Raw genomic sequence first — 22,297 nt, 5'->3', positions numbered from 1 at the left:
ATAAATATAAACATATGTACATTTTTAGTAACCTGCAGTGATGACTTCAGTGAATTAAAACAAAAAAAAAGTACCAGCAACAGTCTAGCAAAGAAATCACTTTGACATCGGTAGGTCTCACACAATATACTATCTAGTAATTCCAAAATCTAGCTGGTTATCAGAATCATTAAGCTTTTAAAAACTATACATTCCTAAGTCACGCTTAAGACCTTTTGTATCCAAATCTCTGAGATTGAAGTCCAGGAATCTGTATATTAAAACACAAAACAACAACCTGATGACTTAAGTTAGGAAACTGCTGGTTTACCAATATAAAATGCAAGTCCCGACGCTGAAGGACAGCGTTAGAACTAGGGTGCAAAGCAGATGTTACTATTTGTACCATGCCTGTGTCCCAGAAAAAGACAATTTCAGAAGTATCTTTTTTTTTTTTCTGAGATGGAGTCTTGTTCTGTTGCCCAGGCTGGAGGGCAGTGGTGTGATCTCAGTGCACTGCAACCTCCACCTCCTGGGTTCAAGTGATTCTCCTGCCTCAGCCTCCCGAGTAGCTGGGATTACAGGCGCGTGCCACCACGCCCAGCTATTTTTTTTTTTTTTTTGTATTTTTAGTAGGGACGGGGTATCACCATGTTGCCCAGGCTTGTCTTGAATGCCTGACGTCGTGATCCACCCGCCTCGGCCTCCCAAAGTGCTGGGATTATAGGCGTGAACCACCGCGCCTGACCCAGAAGTATCTTTATAGTCAGTAATAACAGGAAACTAGTAAGTCCTAGTAGATGTTCTCTTCTCAGATGTGCCCAGGTGTGCCACTCTCCAGGTAAAGGTGTAAAGTGATCAATAAACCATATTTTTATGGGTGAAGTATCAGTGTCTACTTCATCAAGATAGTAACCCACACTGGGCTCCTATTGCCCCCGAAATGCTGGGCGAGACATCTTCCATGTTGAAGTCCTGCTTATTAAATATCTCTTTTGAGAAAGATTTTCTCACAGTAACAAAATCCTATGGTGATCTTTACTAATATAATTTTGTGGAAAGAAAGAGTGAAGTGTAGGAGCCAGGCAGATGGATTAAAATCCTGGCTCTAACACTTACTAGCTGTGTGGCATTGTTTCTTCAGTTTTCTGAGCTTTAGATTCTTTGTCTGTAAAATGGGGATAACAATGCCTAGCATTCGTAGTTATTCTGAGGACTAGAAAACATCATACTTGCAAAGCGCCTGCACATATTCAGTAAGTAATGATAGTGGTTGCTCCTATTTTTATCAAAATAATCTGTTTAGTCTCAGTTGCATATACCATCATTACTGTGGCTGATTGTGCAAAGGCTTTCTTGGGATTTTATAAAACCCATCTAGAGCCACAAAGAAGAAAATCAAATTATTCCCTCCACTAGTTTTGTGATGGTATTTACACATCCTCTTCAGAAGGAGGAAGATGCTCAAGGGAATAATTACCATGAATCTTAGTATTTAACAAAATATTCCTTAGATAAATGTTTCATCACTGCTTAACACTTATGATAAAAATTAAATCCAGATAGTTGACTCAAGTTCAATTTCTCAAGTGCATTTCAAGTCTAACTCAGTTTTGATGAAATGGGATATTCATCACAAATATGTCCTTTGTAGACATAAAACCTGCATAATCTAGAAGCATGCTTCCGGTGTCCTTGTGAGGTGAAATCCAAGAAAAAAAATTTTAACTTGCTCTTAAAAAAAGAATTTTTATATTTCTTCAGTCTTTTAAGGCATCTCGACATGTCAAGTACAAGCCTTATAAAATATTATAAATGTCCAGACTTGTTAAGTTTACCTTGAAAATAGTGAATACTAATATTAGCTAAAATCACATTTTTATAGAGAAATGCTTTATATGAATTAATCTCCATGACAATTCTCTGCAGTCAAATATTATTTTTTCCACTTTACCGCTGAGGAAAGTGAGGGCTTGGAAACATGAAGTAATCCATGTCTTGCCTGTTCTTCCTAGTTTTCCTGAGGACCACCCTGACGTCTAGGGTGGGGACTGAGAAAGCCACCATATATTAGAGGAGCTCAAAGATCACAGGATAGGTCCTGAAGTCACAGATACCAAGAAAAGAAGAGGAAGGAGATGAGAGCAGTGACAAGATTTACAGTGCAAATGAAAGATGAGACGAAAATGCTTTCTGTTGGAATGGCCTGGAATGAAAACTGAATGCCTCAATGTATTTGGCTGTGAAATATGAACTTGCACTATTGCTTTTTAAAGTGTGGTCCTATACTCTACTGGCTGCCTAGCAAGAGGCTGCAACTTGTTCAGTGAAGAAGTCCAGTTTTTACCGGACTCGCTTATGGCCTCAGGCCCAGAGTTGAATAAGAGCTACCTCTAAGAGTCAAAGATTCCCCTTGGGAAAAGCCAGAATAAGCTAGAAACATTAGAAGAAAAGATGTTTCATCTTTTCCTTTTTATTATTTGTTAAGATCTCTCTCCTTCTAGGCTAAATTCAGGGGTACTATTGGCTTCAGCTTCAGGAAAGGGGTGCTAACCGTTCCCTAAGCTTTCAGTCAAGGTGATGGCACCTGGTTTGCGCTTTAAGTTTGTGGCTGTCAATAAGAGAAGACAAAGATTTGGCCAGGTGTTGTGGCTCATGCTTGTAATCCCAGCACCTTAGGAGGCTGAGGCAGGACAATCGCTTGAAGCCAGGTGTTTGAGACCACCCTGGGCAACATAGCAAGACCCCCATCTCTACCAAAAATAAATAAATAAATAAAATTAAAAAATTAGCCAGACATGGTGGTGCAAACCTGCAGTCCCAGCTACTTGATAGGCTGAGGTGGGAGGATCACTTGAGCCCAGGTGTTTGAGGCTGCAGTGAGTCATGATTGCACCACTGTACTCCAGCCTGGGCCACAGAGGGAGACCTTATCTCTAAAAATTAAAATTAAAATAAGTAAATAAACAAGAGAAGGCAAAGATATAAAAGGAAGAAAAATGAGCAGTAAGGAATAGCCCACCACTCCTACTGCACACCACACTCATGTACTCCTTACACTGTCCAAGGAGCTAAAAGTGCCGATTGAACATCATTGAAAATGTTTGTTGCAGCTTCCTCCTCCTTTCCCTAGAGTAGGCTTTACTCACAGGACTGGGAAAATAAAGGCACAGTAACATTAAGTGACTTCAGTGCTCAGAGTGGAGGAAAATAAAAAGCTTTGCTTTCCTGATTTTTTGGACAGTGGAGCCTGAATGGGGAGTTTTCTGGAAGTGTCTTCTCAGTCATTTCAGCAGTAAGTCTCATCATCCTGCGTTTGCTCTCTTTCTATGCCACGGTTGTTACTGTTGTAATTATTTTTTTCCCTAAATGCAGCTTTGCCTTTTAGAATAGCCAGAGGTGGAGCAGGAATAATTGCAAGGTGTTTGTACTTATTCTATAAACAGCACCTCCTCTCCCACTGCCGAACCAGGGAGAGCTGGCCCTCCGATGCAGCATGTCTTCTGGGGTGCTTCGTGTCCAAGGTCTGTCTCCCACCATGAAAATTGTCCCGGGCCTTCTACCTTACAATCCTGCCCAGTAATTATTAATATCTAACTGTGTTAGAACTTTACTATCCTTAAGCCCTCAGATCAGTTGACTGAACAGATCAGAGCCACCTAAATAGCCATTTTTAATCCATCCTTCATTTCTTCTTTCCATCTCTACTGTCTCTGAGAAGACCCTTTTGTCTTTCTGGCCCCAGGCAACAGCCATGCTCTTATCCCTTCCTTCCATCTCCTTTAGGTAAACAGTATGCAAACTCTTTCCCTCTGCCACTGAAGTTCCCTCTTCTGGATTCTTCTCTGTAGGCAGTAATGAACAACTCTTTCCAGGCTGAGCATAGCACATGGCATATTATATGTGCTCAATTAAGACATGGCTGATTGATTAAAAATATGTGGTCCTTCCCTCAAGCAAGGCAGCCATGTTACACAATTTCAGGGGCACCATTATGTTTTATTCTGTGTGACTGGCATCCCCTTGTGTTGCACATTGAAATGATATTGCCCTCAAATATCTCTTCTAAAAGATCATCACAGGATTCATATGATCTTTTCTTTGAACATGGCCCAATAAAGAATGAGCATCCTCGGAAATCCAGTTTGGAAAAGCAAGCCCACTTCCACCTAACATGTTTTCAAATTAAGAATCAGACATACTCTAAAAGTTTGACTTCCAGATTGGAAGAGAAAGGAAAATAAAATCTAATTACAGATATCTTATCACTTTATTACAGCTGTAAGCCTTTTAATCCTGTAGAGGAACACACGTTTGGAGGGATAGCAAAATATTTATAAAAAGTCTGTGTTCGTATATTGGTGTTAAAAGAAAGAATTCCAAAACCAAATGATTCAAACACTAATCCAACATGTTTGATTTGTGAGTTCTTTGCCAAGATTGGACTTCATGCACAGATAAATCAAATAAACTCACCGAACTAAATCTTTAGAATTGCCATTTTCAGAACTTCAGGAATCACGAAGGAATCCAGGTGTGTAACCACACAGGATCTTAGCCTGCGCCCTTTGCCAAATATATAAATATTTCTAGACGCTCCTTCCACATGTACAAGAACGCTACATAAATCTAACTGTTACAGAAGGCCTTCTTTAGATATATTCACCTAAACATATTTCACGGACTGAGTAATTCCATTTGATGAACAGAGACTACACTGAGATTTTAGGCAAACAAAAGTTTGGTGCTAAAAAAAGGGGAGGGGGAAGTAGAAGGGTTGCACATTTACATTCTATAGAAAAAACAAGAACAATTTCATTATTCTTGAACAGTATAGCTACCCTGAGCTAAAAGCAAGCCTTGTTTGAGTAGAGAAGTGAGTGCTCAAGTCATTTGTTTGCTAACCTAGTAAGTTTGACCAAAAACACCAATGAACACCAGATGTGCTGTCTTTCACTGGATGGAATCTAAGTGGTCGCCACTCTATATAATCCAGCCTTGAGAGAAACTGTGGAGCTGCTCACATGTCTAAATCGGTGACAGTTTAAGGAAGACCAGCCTCTGTGTCCCTTGCTGAAAATTTAATGACTTCCTATCGCCTTCATGTTAAAGTTCAAAATCCTTAGTTGGAAAAAAATAGATGATTTAAGTGAATTTGTACTTACCTCTCTAACTTCATCTCTTAACAATCTCCCCACACCTAAGTATGTGTGCACATGCATTCAACACACACACACAATTACTCTAATCTCCTGCCATACTAAACGATGTACAATATTGGAAATGCCCCGCCTTCCCTTGCCTCTACCTCTTTGTATATGCTGCTCCCTCTGCTTGCAGTAGCTTTCCTTTCCTTGTTCACCTGGCTGACTTCTATCTTTCCATCAAGACTCGGCCTAGATGGTACTTCCTCTGAGAAGTCTTCTTCCAGCCTCCAAGTCTAGCTTGGTTATCCACTCTTTGTGTTCTCACAGGGCTCTGCTCCCATTATAGCATGTAATAAAAGTTTCTTATTTAGTTATATTTCTTCCCAATAAACTATAAACTCTTTGAGAACAAGAACCTCAAACTTGGTTCAGTAAAACCTTATTGACTAAACAAATACCAGATGTCAGTGTATCCCTTTCCTGAACATCTTTATACTTTATTGTACTGCTGTCCACTTGAACAGATGAAAAGAACCAATAATTGAACTGGATTAAATAAATGGAGATTGCCATGTAAGCCATACTACAGAAAGCCATTCTATTTAAATTTTAATTCATATAGTTCTTTATTTCCTTTACATTTATGCCTCAAAGATCTGAAAGAACTGGAGAAACCTACTAAACCAATGTACACAATAAACTACATGCAGGTTATCGGAGCACTCGGAAAGGGATGTGCTAATTTGGGAAGGTTTGATGAAAGTTCCTAGGGTTTGACAAAGTAATGAACATAGAAGACGTCAGTGAAGGGAAACAGATGCAGGATAGGTGGAATATACATAAACAGGAGAAAACAAAAAGCAAAACTGGCTTGACTCCCTTACATAGAAGCCTGTCAAAAATAAGAGTGAACTGGTGAAAAGGTCACCACTTTGCTAAAAACCAACCTTGGGCAAGACCTTACCCTCTGGCCTGGTGAGCCATCACGTCCTGGTGAACCAACGCCTCCTGGGATACCCTATGTAGAACAGGGACAAAAAAGAGTCAGGTTCACAGGAATGAGTCATCCGCTCACCCAGCTTCCCTGAAATAGATGAAGGCCTCCAAACAAACCTAAGAGCATAATGGTGAACCCTTTGTAACCTAGAATTCAGACTTAGAAGTTATTCATGGGCAAAGAATGTTCCCTGTCAGAGCCCACCTGGGGAACATCAGTGTGACTCTCAAAAGGGGCTTAGGGTAAGTGAATACAGGCAGTCTTTAATATGGAAAACACTTACCAAGATCACAACTGACTTCAGAAGCTACAGCTTTTTTTCCCCCTTGACAAAGTTGTAGACTGACAGCAATAGACTTAAAAAATAAAAATAATACCTGTGGACCTGGAAGGCCAGTATCTCCTTTCTCTCCTTTTTCTCCTGGCATTCCCTGAATATCCAAAAGTATACAGAGTTAAGTTCACATAGGTAAATTCTTAGCGTTTTCTTTTCCCTCTCTCATTATTTAAATATTTTCCACAGTAAATTGCGTTTGCACTGACGTCTAAACAGAATATATGTATACTTTTTTTTTTTTTTTTGAGACGGAGTCTTCTCTTGTTGCCCAGGCTGGAGTGCAGTGACACGATCTTGGCTCACCGCAACCTCTGCCTCCCAGGTCCAAGCTATTCTCCTGCCTCAGCCTCCTGAGTAGCTGGGATTACAGATGCCTGCCACCACACCTGGCTAATTTTTGTACTTTTAGTAGAGATGGGGTTTCATCATGTTGGCCAGGCTGGTCTCGAGCTCCTGACTTCAGGTGATCCGCTTGCCTCCGCCTCCCAAAGTTCTAGGATTACAGGCATGAGCCATTGCGCCCGGCCAACAGAATATATTTCACTTTCCACATATGTTATGCCATTTATGTAAACATTCCTATGGAGCTGAATATTTATATACCAGCACAGTTTTAACATAGAATATACAGTCTAATATGGCAAGGCCAATATTGTAAATACATGTAGGGCGGACTTGAATATTTCAGTATTATTTACGGCTTGGATTTTACAATCTCATATCTATGTAGATTTGTTTTGTTTTGTTTTGGCTAGAAACATACTTAAGTGGAATATAAGAAAGGAAAAGCAAACACAGAATCTGGCATGTAGTAAGACCTCAACCAATGTTTATTATTAGTAGTAATTACACAAATTGGCACGTTAATGCTTTCTAAAATGTAAAAATAACACTGTAGGAGAAACTGCTCAGCTAGGCAGACACAATCATATGTGCAGAAAGATTGCCAAAAATTGTGCTTAAAAGGATCTGGTTGCTTCAAATATGAATTAAAGAATTGGTTTTATTCTTAAATCTAGACCCCTATAGTAAGATTAATGAAGATCGGCGAATGGAATTAAATTTTTTTCAATGGTACAAAATGACTTTTCAAAGAAATGTAGCTATATAAGGTACACCATCTAAAAATCTAAAACTCTCACTGTCCATAAACTGCACTTTGATGCCATTTGAGATAAGGATCATGAATAAATGGCTTTTATTAATTTATATCGGCAGTTACTACACATAATGAAAAAACTTAAATTTGTATAACATTTGTTACTTTCTGAATGTTATCACATCCGTTAAGAATTTAGTTAAATGAGAAAAAGGGCTATACATGCTAAGCTTTGTTCTTCCTCTGTAGACACAATGCTTGTGGATGGACCTATCTCCAATAAGTATGCATGTACTTATTTGTTAAAAGACCTTCATCATTGGACAAAAAAAATGGCTAAGGGCACAACTAGTGAAATGACACTCCATCATTGCTTTCAAAGGGACTGAGGTTCATTATTAAGACACAGAAGACAAAAGTTCATTCTTTGTAACTTCATGGAAAAGAGATAACAATAAAACTCATCTGAATGAACACAACTCACGGGCATTCCTTGAATGGACAGACCACTTGGTCCTTGGGGTCCAGGTGGACCCTGAGGTCCTGGCAGACCAATTTCACCCCGAGGGCCATCTGGTCCCTGGAAGGCAACAGAGAAATATCATCCTAAAAGTAAGTTAGACTCTCTGACATCTAGAAAATATTTCTGCTTAGGACAATTATAATTTATTTTCTTATATAGTTTTTCCTAAGATAGGAAATACTCAGGATAGCAAGACATCAAGCCTCAAATGATTTACCCTTCCAGGCAAAATGTCATCAGTAAACCATAAGAGTAAACACACAGGGATTGCTGCAACTTTATTATTATCATTACTACTTTTGCTTCTGTAAATAAGAGTGCTATGCCAATTATGTAAGTAATGGGACCCCCCACACTCCATAACAAATTTATAAGTAAAAGTGCTTCAGGACCACCCTCCTGGTCTGGGAAGGTTCACACCGTCCAGATGAACTACATTCTTTCTGTCTTCACTACTGTCAACCACCTACCTCAGGCGGACTCCTCTGCATTTATTGAGAACTTTGCACCTAGCCTCCACTTTCTTCCTCACTTTGACACTGCCATCACATTATAACTCCTTCAATGTCCACTGAATGACCTTCCCTAGGCTTAGTATTATTTTACTTCCTTTTCTTATTTTTTGTTTTTGAGACAGAGTCTCATTCTGTTGCCCAGGCTGGAGTGCAGTGGCATGATCTCAGCTCACTGCAACCTCCCGCTCCCAGGTTCAAGCGATTCTCCTGCCCCAGCCTCCCGAGTAGCTAGGATTGCAGGCATGCACCACCACACGTGGCTAATTTTTGTATTTTCAGTAGAGATGGGGTTTCACGATGTTGGCCAGGCTGATCTTGAACTCCTGACCTCAGGTGATCTGCCCAATTCGGCCTCCCAAAGTACTGGGACTACAGGCGTGAGCCACCACTCCCAGCCTATTTTACTTCCTTTCTTTTCAGGATCAGACATCCCTTTTACCCTTATTTCTGTAACCCTTACTTCTGTAGCTTGGATCTTGTTGCGGTTTAACTAAAACTAAACCATGTAAGAAATCTTAGACCCAAAAACTAACCTATCCTCAATCTCTTCTGTCTCATTCTGTGACTTCAACTAAAGCTATTCTTTTATTAAATTAGGACCTCCAACATCTGGGTATCATCTTAGATGTGAGATTGGTGAACCCGTTACTTGGGACAAAGAGTACAGAAAAAAAGGCATTGTGGGGTAAAGTGTGGGTAGATAATGAGTGCAGACTAACACTTGTTAAGATTTAGGTGCTTGGGACAAACCACATGGAAATGTCCAGCAGGCCAAGGAGTTAGGCAAGGTCTGTGCTAGGATGGATTTTGGAGTAGTTGAAAATATATTTATAGGTGACGTTATTAAGGAGAATGTATTGAGTGAGTGAAATAGAACGTGGATAAAAATGAGATGATAATCAGGTGGAAGGGAAAGAAAGAGAAACCTGGGGAAGAATCTGAAATGAAAAAGCTCGAGAATTAGGAAGAGGCTGAAGATGGAGTGGTATTGTGGTACAGAAACAGCCAAAGGAGGAGAAATTTTCAAACAAAGAAGTGTTTGATTATGTTAAATTTTGTAGAGATCTCAAGAAAAATTAAACTCTAATCTATGGAACTGGTAACAAGCAAGTAATTAGGAACTTTTATGAGAGAATTTTCATAGGACTCACAGAGGAAAAGGAAGCATATGTGGGTTGAGAATTCTTTGGGAGGTGAGCGTGTGGAAGCACTGAGTGATAACTATTCTTACAAGGAGCATAGCATAAGAAGGGAGAGGGAGGGAGCTGGATTTTTAAAAATACAATGGAGGCGGCAAGGAAGAAATTTTTATGTATTACTTAGTATTTACAATGGTTTAATAATATATCATTTTAATATATAATAGTTCAATAATATTTATTTATTTATTTTTGAGACGGAGTCTTGCTCTGTCTTGCCCAGGCTGGAGTGTAGTGGCGCAATCTCTGCTCACGGCAGCCTCTGCCTCCCAGGTTCAAGTGATTCTCCTGTCTCAGCCTCCCGAGTAGCTGGGACTACAGGTGCCCACCACCACACCCAGCTAATTTTGTATTTTTAGTAGAGACAGGGTTTCACCACGTTGGCCAGGTTGGTCTCAAACTCCTGACCTCAGGTGATCCACCTTGCCTCGGCCTCCCAAAGTGCTGAGATTACAGGCATGATCCACTGCGCCTGGCTGAGTTTAATAATATATTATCAAGAAATTGCAAATAGAGTAGAAGGGCAAAAAGTAGGGGGTCCCATTTTATCCTGTAAAATATGAGGCAAAAATGACTAGGAGAGACCAACAAGAGGGTTGCTTTGTTCTTCCAAATTCTTATTCTCTATTTGCTGCAACAAAATAAAAATAATACATACTGGGGCTTCCGTATGGAAGGTATCTACTCCCGCACTGTCCACATTGGTGGACATGTCAACGTCCTTTGTCCAATAAGACTTTTTCCAAAAACCACTACTTACTTGGATCTGTGATTCATCAAAATCGTCATACAGAAATAACCATATCAGTAGCATCCTATGGGAATGGATAATTGGAGGAAATGGGTGGGTCTTGGGATCACCAAACATCTACGAACTCGTTTATATTCATGATTAGAATGATCATCCAGTGATCATGTTAGAAAACACCGGGGTCATGCTGATAGAGGCACTGGGAGGAGGGAACTAGAATCTGTAGGAGCAGAGGGGCATTGCCTTTGGGTGAAACTGAGGAAGATCCAGTGCACCCTTCTTGAGAAGAGGCCTCCAACTACTGCCCTTCTTACAGCACCATAAAAAACGGAGCCAAGTAAGATACCTCAAGTCTGCCCCAGCAAACAAAACAAACAAAAAAGGAGACATCTTATGGTCTGAATTTTGAATTGGGTAGTATCTGATTAATTGTCTTTAGCCTTCTTTCATTTACTTCTTTTTTATCCCAATATTTTCTTCTACCTTGCTTCATCTGTTTCCAATTTTATGGTAAAAAGCCTTGCAACGTTCTCCTCCCCATGAATAAATGTTATGTAAATTTAATAAGAAACCATATTGAGCAGTAAGTCAAGCAAGATGGATGGAGAGGAGAACATGTGGAGCAACGTGGTGAAAATGAGATGGGAGTCAAGTTATAAAGGGCCTTAAATGCCTCGGCAAAGGGGTGAACGGTATTCTGAAGGCAACAGCATGTGACTGCAGGTTTTTGAAGAGTATGATATGATCCAGCATAGACTTTAAGGAAATTAATCTAGGGGCAGATGTGAAGAATCAATCGAAATGTTAAGCCACTTGGGACAGAAGACCAGTTAGAAGATTTGCCAAGAGCTGGAGAGAAGATGGTGAGGCCTGAACTCCATTAGTGACTGGGCTTCTGCCAGTCCTCAGGATGCCTTTCTGCAAAGTAGAAAAACGTGTTCCTTGACATGGCTTGGCATGGCTTGGTCTCTTGGCGGGTGCCTTTGTACAGTGTACAACCTGAACCACCATATTTGATGACCCTGGGCAGTAAGAATGAAAAACAGAGTTGTGTGTTTGATTATATATAGTGCAGTGGAGGAGGAGGAATCCAAAACCTGAGAAATTACCTGGAAAGGACTGATGCCAAGTTGTGGCTCTGCATGATTCCTCTAAAGATACGTTTTTGTTGTAGGTAGAGGAAGAGAAGAATGTACAAATTCTGAAAGAACTACCTTGGAGACTAAACCACTCAGAACATTGACATTCTTATTTCTGACCCAGAAGCCTTCCTTTTCACTGAGTTATTAAATATTCTTTTTGATTAAAAGCATAGTCTTTTAAAATAAGGAAGAAGGGTTAGGCACAATTTTCATAAAAATATAAGGAACTTTACATTGCAAAGGTGAAATAAGTCAGATTTAGCTCCAAAATGATGGCTATTTATGAGAGAGAGAGAAAGAGAGAGATGAGACAGAGAGAGAGAGAATATGCACATTACCTTTGGACCCGGTTCACCTTGCTGGCCCTTTGGTCCTCGGAGTCCCGGACCACCCTGGCAAACAGATGTTAAGTATTAGCTCAAAGACAAATCTCAAAACAGTGTATTTCATTCATTTTCCTTAATAGTATGAATTAACTTATTATTATTTTATGTGAAGGCTAACACACTGTGTAATAGTATACATTCATCATGATCCTTAACTGGAAATTCACCACCCAGCCCCAGCGCTGCAGACGATTTCATGGTTTTGGAAAACTTTCTTTGCCAAATCCTTTTTAAATATTGAAAAATTGTAAGATTTTATTTACTTAGTGGTTATAGAAGACTACCATTACGAATGATCCAAAGAATACACTGTTAATCAAAATTAGATATGTTATAAAACATACATATATAACATATAAAACATAACTTTGAGATGATCCAATTAAATTATAGAAAGCTCATGAAAGTAGCAACAACCTAATTTTCTTTATTTACACAGCAAAAGGACAATTAGTTTCATCTTTCTGAAAGTTGTCATTCATATTTCCCTTCAAAACTTTTGCCATATTATCTAGACTATTATTTAATAGCAGTTTTCTTTATATAGATACATATCTACAAACATAATATGTGTATATATGTATATATACTCCCTGTATATATATGTTCATATGTGTCTAAACACATGTGTGTATTTACTGAATATCTTAATTGACTATTTCACTTATTTTAAAAGCAAATATAGCATTACAGTAAATGAAAAAAGTATCACTTGCTAAAACTATAAGATAATCTTAGAAATCAATACACTATAAATAGTGCTATTAAATTCAGCTAGATTGGCCGGGCGCGGTGGCTCATGCCTGTAATCCCAGCACTTTGGGAGGCAGAGGCGGGCAGATCACGAGGTCAGGAGATTGCGACCATCCTGGCTAACACGGTGAAACCCCGTCTCTATTGAAAATACAAAAAAATTAGCCAGGCGTGGTGGCGGGCGCCTATAGTCCCAGCTACTCAGGAGGCTGAGGCAGGAGAATGGCGTGAACCCGGGAGGCGGAGCTTGCAGTGAACTGAGCACGCCACTGCACTCCAGCCTGGGTGACAGAGCGAGACTCCCTCTCAAAAAAAAAAAAAAAAAAAAAAAAAAAAAAATTTGTTAGATTCTGTTTCTATTGAAGTCTGTGAGCCAAGAGTTCGCTCTTTGATAAAAAGGGAGACGAATAAGTGTTAGGAGGACCATGTGGGCACTAGACGGAATTTATCTTTCACCTGAGCAGGAGGATTGAAAAATGATTGAAAATGGAATAACTTTCTCCCTGTGTGATTCCAATTTATATAATGCTATGTCCAGGATTGCTGAAAGGGATTCTGTACACTATTAGCAGAACACTGTATCACTTAAGAAAACTCCGGGTCAGATGATCTTTAAAATTTCCTCAGCTTTTTAAAAACACATTTACGTGCACTCTTCCTTTTTATCAATTAGTTGCTCATCTTCCAGATTTTAAAAATACAATTACAAAATGTAATTTTATTTATGTGCATGTGTATCTATAGAAAATACTGCCTATAGTATTACTGTATTATTTGCTGTGTGTGTTTTAAATATGTGATGTCACACTTTTTACATAGTTATGACTTCAACTTAATATGCTTTAGTGATTTTTTATTATAGCACACATAGATCTAACTCATTCTTAACTGTTGCATAGTTGTCTGAACCTTGGATATGTAAGAGTTTGTTTAGCCATTCTTTTATTATTGGAAATTTAAGTAGTTTTATTCCCACAATTTTCAGCCATTTAAATAATGCTTCAGGCTGGGCACCCTGGCTCACGCCTATAATCCCAGCACTTTGGGAGGCCAAGGCGGGTGGATCACTTGAGGTTAGGAGTTCGAGACCAGCCTGGCCAACATGGTAAAACCCCATCTCTACTAAAAATACAAAAATTAGCTGAGCGTGGTGGCGCAGGCCTGTAATCCCAGCTATTTGGGAGGTTGAGGCAGGAGAATCGCTTAAACCCAGGAGGCAGAGGTTGCAGTGAGCCGAGATCATGCCACTGCACCCCAGCCTAAGGGACAGAGTAAGACTCCATCTCAAAAAATTAAAAATTAAAACAAATTTTTAAAACTCTTCAATTAACATCCTTACATATCCCTTAAGTAAAACTGTTACTATTTCTCAGAAGAAGATACCAAGAGTAGAATCGTAAGTGAAAGTTGATAAATTTGCAGATATATTATCAAATTGTACTCTAAACTAACTGTGCCAGTTTATAGATCTGCCAATACTTTAAGAGGGTCCCTGTTTCCTTAAATCTTAATCAACCCTGAATATTACCAAAGTTTACATTTTTATCAAGCTGATTGCTAAAAAAAAACCTTATTCTTGTTTTAATTTGCATTTCCCTGAAAACTATTATGATTATGTATCTTTTCGTAAGTTTATCTATTTGCATTTATTCTCACTGTGACTGTCTATTTATACACCTTACTCAGTTTTCTATTGGGTTACATGTCTTTTTCTCTTTAATGAGTAGAACTTCTTCATATGAAGTCATAAATTGCTTGGTGATGGAAATGCATTCTGAGAAATGTGTTGTTAGGCAATTTCGTCGTTGTGTGAACATCATGGAGTGTACTTACACAAACTTAGATGTTATATATACTTTTGTTTGTAGATATTTTCTACATGGAAAACCAAATGTCCCAGCACCATCACTGAATATCAATCATTTCTCTACTTGATCTGCAATGCCAATATCAAGTGCCATATATCAGATTCCCATACATGCTTCATTATAGTTTCCCCCCAGTGTGTCAGACACTATGGCTGGCTACCTAAAAGCCTTTTCTGACCCCCTTCTCCCTTTTATCCCTACGATAAAGGCCAAAAAAGACAGATACTTGTTTTCTCGGCTTTTCTTAGCAACCAGAAATCATTGTGTTAAGCAGTTTTGGCCAATTTGATCAAGAAGCAGCAAACCTAAGAAAAACAACATGGGAAGCTTGAGCAAGCACAAGTCCTTGATGAAGTTGTCTAGCAGCCTCATTTGCCCTCTTCAGACCATCTGCCTCTAAACCTTTTATTGCACAAACAATAAATGTCTTATTGTCCTCATAGTTTATGCTACTGTGTTAGCTAAATTTTCTGTTTCTCACAACCTAGTCTATCCCAGTTAATATACCCAGTCTGTCACAACTTTTTAATTTTGTTTGTGCATCTTAAATGATTTGTTTTCAACTGAAGATTTTATTCAAATATATATTCAAATATATCTTCAACTGAAGATTTTATTCCAATAATAATAATCAAGACTGTTTATCTCACAGACATTCATGTCACAGGCACCATGTCTAAAAGCCAGGGACCATTTTATACTTCTAACTTACTTTCCACCTCATCCTTAACCCTTGTCACTGGGCATATGACAAGCATTCAACAGATACTTGTGGATGAAAACACTCATTTTTTCAATGAGAGGGTTAGCTTTTGCAAAGAGAATATGATTTTTCTATCCAGGCCTTCCTATAGATCCTTCAGTTTTATTGATACATTATACTACTTATACTACTGTGTAAATTCATGAATGAGAAAACAATCAAAGTATGTTCAATCATCAAACAGAATTTATTACATACTGCTCAAGATACTATTTCTTAGTTTATTATGCTTTATTTAGAATACAAAATTTCCTTATTTAAAATTTTTGAAATATAAAATTTCAATTGCTTTTTTTCTCATTTTACATCTTTTTTTCCCCCTCCAAATCAAAGCTCAACCCTTCCCTTTCACATCTTTGCTGCTTCTCTCCATTAGAAAGCTTGCTGTTTAGGTCACAGATAAATATTTTATGACTTGTTCCAGCATATTACAGATGAAAAAACTTGAAAACCCTCCCACTATAAACATGTATTAATGCTGGCTAAAACACTATTGTAATTAAGAACTCTACTCTTAAGTACCAAGAAGAAAGAAACAATAAAAAACTATAGTATACATGTGAACTGAAACTGCCTTCAGGAAGGATGGGAAAGATGGCTGAGGCTTGCTGGAAAGTTTATGTTTTAGAGCTCACACAAGCAATAATAATAATCAAGACATCTAATTTGTGATGTTAAAAACAGTATTAAAATACTGGGTAGTAAGAGCACATAAATTATTAAGAAGACGATCTAAGATAAAAGAATTCCAACTCATCATACTGGCAAAGAAGGAAAGAAATAGTGATTATTTAAAACTTTGTTAAGCTAAGTATATCTGGTAAAAACTTCTGGGTTTAACTATTAATAGAAAAGCTACAGAGTATACTTTCCAAACTAGTGGAGGGGAAAAAAGGAATACAAAAAAAGCAAAGTTAAAGACAAAAATAAATACAATCTCAACAAGAAATATATATGTAATACAAATAAAAAAGCAAAAATTAAGAAATTAAGAAAAACCAAGAAAGTAAAATTGAAGTTGTGGATGCAAATCAGAATAGGTCAGTTATCACAACCAACAGAATGGACTAAACTATGAAAGAAAGATTGTAAAACTGGATTAAAAGCAAAATCTTGGCATATGCTATTTAAAGACAAATATCTAAAATATAAATATAAAGACATTGAAATGTCGCAAATAAAACATGAAGAAAATATACATGTTACAAACTAATATTTGTTAAGATTTGCCCATATATTTGCGATTTCTTTGGTCATAATTTCTTCTGGTATCATTTTTCTTTATTTTAAATTATGTCCTAGGCATTTTCCTTAATGAGAGAATATTGGTGGTAAATTATTAGTTTTTGTTCATCTGAAATATTTTTATTTCTGACATCTGAAATGTTTTTAAAAGATAGTTTTCGGCCAGGTGCGGTGGCTCACGCCACTAATCCTAGAACTTTGGGAGGCCAAGGCAGGCAGATCACCTGAGGTCAGGAGTTCGAGACCAGCCTGACAAACATGAAGAAACCCCCTCTCTACTAAAAATACAAAAAATTAGCCTGGTGTGGTGGTGCATGCCTGTAATCCCAGCTTCTCGGGAGGCAGAGGCAGAAGAATCGCTTGAACCTGGGAGGCGGAGGTTGCAGTGAGCCGAGATTGCACCATTGCACTCCAGCCTGGGCAACAAGAGCAAAACTCCATCTCACAAAAAAAAAAAAAAAAGATAGTTTTCACAGTTGTACAGAAATTGCTAATTGTCCTCACATTCATTTCCACTGCTTCTTAGTAATAATACAATCCCCTGAGTTTTAACTAAACACATAACCATCCAACTAGGGACTTGATTTCTTGGAATCCTATGCAAGTAGGTATGACCTTATGACTAAGTGCTGGCTAATGGAATATGAGAGAAAGGGTGCTGCATATACCCTGGGTGTTGTTCTTGAAGGAAAACCAAATGCCATCCTCAACCATTTTCTCCCTTTCCAACTGGCTGGAGTGAGAACATGCAAGTTAGACAAATTAGAAAATTAAAAAATGGGGGTGGAGCCAAGATTGCCGAATAGGAACAGCTCCAGTCTACAGCTCCCAGCCTGAGCGACACAGAAGACAGGTGATTTCTGCATTTCCGTTTGAGGTACCGGGTTCACCTCACTAGGGAGTGCCAAACAGTGGGTGCAGGACAGTCAGTGAAGCGCACTGTGCACGAGCCGAAGCAGGGCGAGGCATTGCCTCACTCGGGAAGTGCAAGGCGTCAGGGAGTTCCCTTTCCTAGTCAAAGAAAGGGGTAACAGACGGCACCTGGAAAATCGGGTCAGTCCCACCCTAATACTGCGCTTTTCCAACGGGCCTGGAAAATGGCACACCAGGAGATTGTGTCCCGCACCTGGCTCGGAGGGTCCTATGCCCACGGAGTCTCGCTGATTGCTAGCACAGCAGTCTGAGATCAAACTGCAAGGCGGCAGCGAGGCTGGGGGCGGGGCACCCGCCATTGCCCCGTCTTGCTTAGGTAAACAAAGCAGCCAGGAAGCTCGAACTGGGTGGAGCCCACCACAGCTCAAGGAGGCCTGCCTGCCTCTGTAGGCTCCACCTCTGGGGGCAGGGCACAGACAAACAAAAATTCAGCAGGAACCTCTACAGACTTAAATGTCCCTGTCTGACTGACAGCTTTGAAGAGAGTAGTGGTTCTCCCTGCACACAGCTGGAGATCTGAGAACGGACAGACTGCCTCCTAAAGTGGGTCCCTGACCCCCGAGCAGCCTAACTGGGAGGTACCCCCCAGTAGGGACAGACTGACACCTCACTGGGCCAGGTACTCCTCTGAGACAAAACTTCCAGAGGAACTATCAGACAGCTGAATCTGTGGTCTCACGGAAATCCGCTGCTCTGCAGCCACCGCTGCTGACACCCAGCCAAACAGGGTCTGGAGTGGACCTCTAGCAAACTCCAACAGACCTGCAGCTGAGGGTCCTGTCTGGTAGAAGGAAAACTAACAAACAGAAAGGACATCCACACCAAAAACCCATCTGTACATTACCATCATCAAAGACCAAAAGTAGATAAAACCACAAAGATGGGGAAAAAACAGAGCAGAAAAACTGGAAACTCTAAAAAGCAGAGCACCTCTCCTCCAAAGGAACGCAGTTCCTCACCAGCAGTGGAACAAAGCTGGACGGGGAATGACTTTGACGAGCTGAGAGAAGAAGGCTTCAGACAATCAAACTACTCCGAGCTACGGGAGGAAATTCAAAACAATAGCAAAGAAGTTAAAAACTTTAAAAAAAAATTAGACAAATGGATAACTAGAATAACCAATGGAGAGAAGGGCTTAAAGGAGCTGATGGAGCTGAAAGCCAAGTTTCGAGAACTACGCAAAGATTGCAGAAGCATTGGTAGCTGATGCGATCAACTGGAAGAAAGGGTATCAGTGATAGAAGATGAAATGAATGAAATGAAACGAGAAGGGAAGTTTAGAGAAAAAAGAATAAAAAGAAACAAACAAAGCCTCCAAGAAATTTGGGACTATGTGAAAAGACCAAACCTACGTCTGATTGGTGTACCTGAAAATGACGGGGAGAACGGAACCAAGTTGGAAAACACTCTGCAAGATATTATCCAGGAGAACTTCCCCAATCTAGCAAGGCAGGCCAACATTCAGATTCAGGAAATACAGAGAATGCCACAAAGATACTCCTCGAGAAGAGCAACTCCAAGACACATAATTGTCAGATTCACCAAAGTTGAAATGAAGGAAAAAATGTTAAGGGCAGCCAGAGAGAAATGTCGGGTTACCCACAAAGGGAAGCCCATCAGACTAACAGCTGATCTCTCGGCAGAAACTCTACAAGCCAGAAGAGAGTGGGGGCCGATATTCAGCATTCTTAAAGAAAAGAATTTTCAACCCAGAATTTCATATCCAGCCAAACTAAGCTTCATAAGTGAAGGAGAAATAAAATACTTTACAGACAAGCAAATGCTGAGAGATTTTGTCACCACCAGGCCTGCCCTAAAAGAGCTCCTGAAGGAAGCACTAAACATGGAAAGGAACAACCGGTAACAGCCACTGCAAAAACATGCCAAATTGTAAAGACCATCGAGGCTAGGAAGAAACTGCATCAACTAATGAGCAAAATAACCAACTAACATCATAATGACAGGATCAAATTCACACATAACAATATTAACTTTCAATGTAAATGGGCTAAATGCTCCAATTAAAAGACACAGACTGGAAAACTGGATAAGGAGTCAAGACCCATCAGTGTGCTGTATTCAGGAAACCCATCTCACGTGCAGAGACACATATAGACTCAAAATAAAGGGATGGAGGAAGATCTATCAAGCAAATGGAAAACAAAAAAAGGCAGGGGTTGCAATCCTAGTCTCTGATAAAATACACTTTAAACCAACAAAGATCAAAAGAAACAAAGAAGGCTATTACATAATGGTAAAGGGATCAATTCAACAAGAAGAGCTAACTATCCTAAATATATATGCACCCAACACAGGAGCACCCAGATTCATAAAGCAAGTCCTGAGTGGCCTACAAAGGGACTTAAACTCCCACACAATAATAATGGGAGATTTTAACACCCCACTGTCAACATTAGACAGATCAACGAGACAGAAAGTTAACAAGGATATCCAGGAATTGAACTCAGCTCTGCACAAAGTGGACCTAATAGACATCTACAGAGCTCTCCACCCCAAATCAACAGAATATACATTTTTTTCAGCACCACGCCACACCTATTCCAAAATTGACCACATAGTTGGAAGTAAAGCTCTCCTCAGCAAATGTAAAAGAACAGAAATTATAACAAACTGTCTCTCAGACCACAGTGCAATCAAACTAGAACTCAGGATTAAGAAACTCACTCAAAACCACTCAACTACATGGAAACTGAACAACCTGCTCCTGAATGACTATTGGGTACATAATGAAATGAAGGCAGAAATAAAGATGTTCTTTGAAACCAACGAGAACAAAGACACAACATACCAGAATCTCTGGGACACATTCAAAGCAGTGTGTAGAGGGAAATTTATAGCACTAAATGCCCACAAGAGAAGGCAGGAAAGATCCAAAATTGACACCCTAACATCACAATTAAAAGAACTAGAAAAGCAAGAGCAAACACATTCAAAAGCTAGCAGAAGGCTAGAAATAACTAAAATCAGAGCAGAATTGAAGGAAATAGAGACACAAAAAACCCCTCAAAAAATTAATGAATCCAGGAGCTGGTTTTTTGAAAAGATCAACAAAACTGATAGACCGCTAGCAAGACTAATAAAGAAGAAAAGAGAGAAGAATCAAATAGATGCAATAAAAAATGATAAAGGGGATATCACCACCGATCCCACAGAAATACAATCTACCATCAGAGAATACTACAAACACCTCGATGCAAAGAAACTAGAAAATCTAGAAGAAATGGATAAATTCCTCGACAAATACACCCTCCCAAGACTAAACCAGGAAGAAATCGAATCTCTGAATAGACCAATAACAGGCTCTGAAATTGTGGCAATAATCAGTAGCTTACCAACCAAAAAGAGTCCAGGACCTGATGGATTCACAGCCGAATTCTACCAGAGGTACAAGGAGGAACTGGTACCATTCCTCCTGAAACTATTCCAATCGATAGAAAAAGAGGGAATCCTCCCTAACAGATTTTATGAGGCCAGCATCGTCCTGAGACCAAAGCCTGGCAGAGACATAACCAAAAAAGAGAATTTCAGACCAATATCCTTGATGAACATTGATGCAAAAATCCTCAATAAAATACTGGCAAACCGAATCCAGCAGCACATCAAAAAGCTTATCCACCATGATCAAGTGGGCTTCATCCCTGGGATGCAAGGCTGGTTCAACATACGCAAATCAATAAATGTAATCCAGCATATAAACAGAACCAAAGACAAAAACCACAAGATTATCTCAATAGATGCAGAAAAGGCCTTTGACAAAATTCAACAACTCTTCATGCTAAAAACTCTCAATAAATTAGGTATTGATGGGACGTATCTCAAAATAATAAGAGCTATCTATGACAAACCCACAGCCAATATCATACTGAATGGGCAAAAACTGGAAGCATTCCCTTTGAAAACTGGCACAAGACAGGGATGCCCTCTCTCACCACTCCTATTCAACATAGTGCTAGAAGTTCTGGCCAGGGCAATCAGGCAGGAGAAGGAAATAAAGGGTATTCAATTAGAAAAAGAGGAAGTCAAATTGTCCCTGTTTGCAGATGGCATGATTGTATATCTAGAAAACCCCATTGTCTCAGCTCAAAATCTTCTTAAGCTGATTAGCAACTTCAGCAAAGTCTCAGGATACAAAATCAATGTACAAAAATCACAAGCATTCTTGTACACCAATCAGAGACAAACAGAGAGCCAAATCATGAGTGAACTCCCATTCACAATTGCTTCAAAGAGAATAAAATACCTAGGAATCCAACTTACAAGGGATGTGAAGGACCTCTTCAAGGAGAACTACAAACCACTGCTCAATGAAATAAAAGAGGATACAAACAAATGGAAGAATATTCCATACTCATGGGATGGAAGAATCAATATCGTGAAAATGGCCATACTGTCCAAGGTAATTTATAAATTCAATGCCATCCCCATCAAGCTACCAATGACTTTCTTCACAGAATTGGAAAAAACTACTTTAAAGTTCATATGGAACCAAAAAAGAGCCCGCATCGTCAAGTCAATCCTAAGCCAAAAGAACAAAGCTGGAGGCATCATGCTATCTGACTTCAAACTACACTACAACGCTACAGTAACCAAAACAGCATGGTACTGGTACCACAACAGAGACATAGACCAATGGAACAGA

At 39.3% G+C, this 22,297-nt stretch overlaps 1 protein-coding gene across 1 annotated transcript in view; it reads right to left on the bottom strand.

The window, feature by feature from the left end:
• The window catches only part of COL14A1 (collagen type XIV alpha 1 chain), a 243,649-nt gene that overhangs the window by 46,613 nt on the left and 174,739 nt on the right, over positions 1-22,297 (bottom strand). The window contains exons 37-40 of the mRNA XM_003256159.3: positions 12,028-12,081; positions 8,044-8,139; positions 6,501-6,554; positions 6,091-6,144 (exon numbers count right to left, since the gene is read on the bottom strand). Coding sequence (XP_003256207.1) covers positions 6,091-6,144; positions 6,501-6,554; positions 8,044-8,139; positions 12,028-12,081 — 258 coding nt within the window. The remainder of the gene's footprint in view (positions 1-6,090; positions 6,145-6,500; positions 6,555-8,043; positions 8,140-12,027; positions 12,082-22,297) is intronic.

The sequence above is a fragment of the Nomascus leucogenys genome, chromosome 16, assembly GCF_006542625.1.
Source record: "Nomascus leucogenys isolate Asia chromosome 16, Asia_NLE_v1, whole genome shotgun sequence".
NCBI lineage: Eukaryota > Metazoa > Chordata > Mammalia > Primates > Hylobatidae > Nomascus > Nomascus leucogenys.
This window is presented reverse-complemented; position numbering and strand designations above follow the sequence as displayed.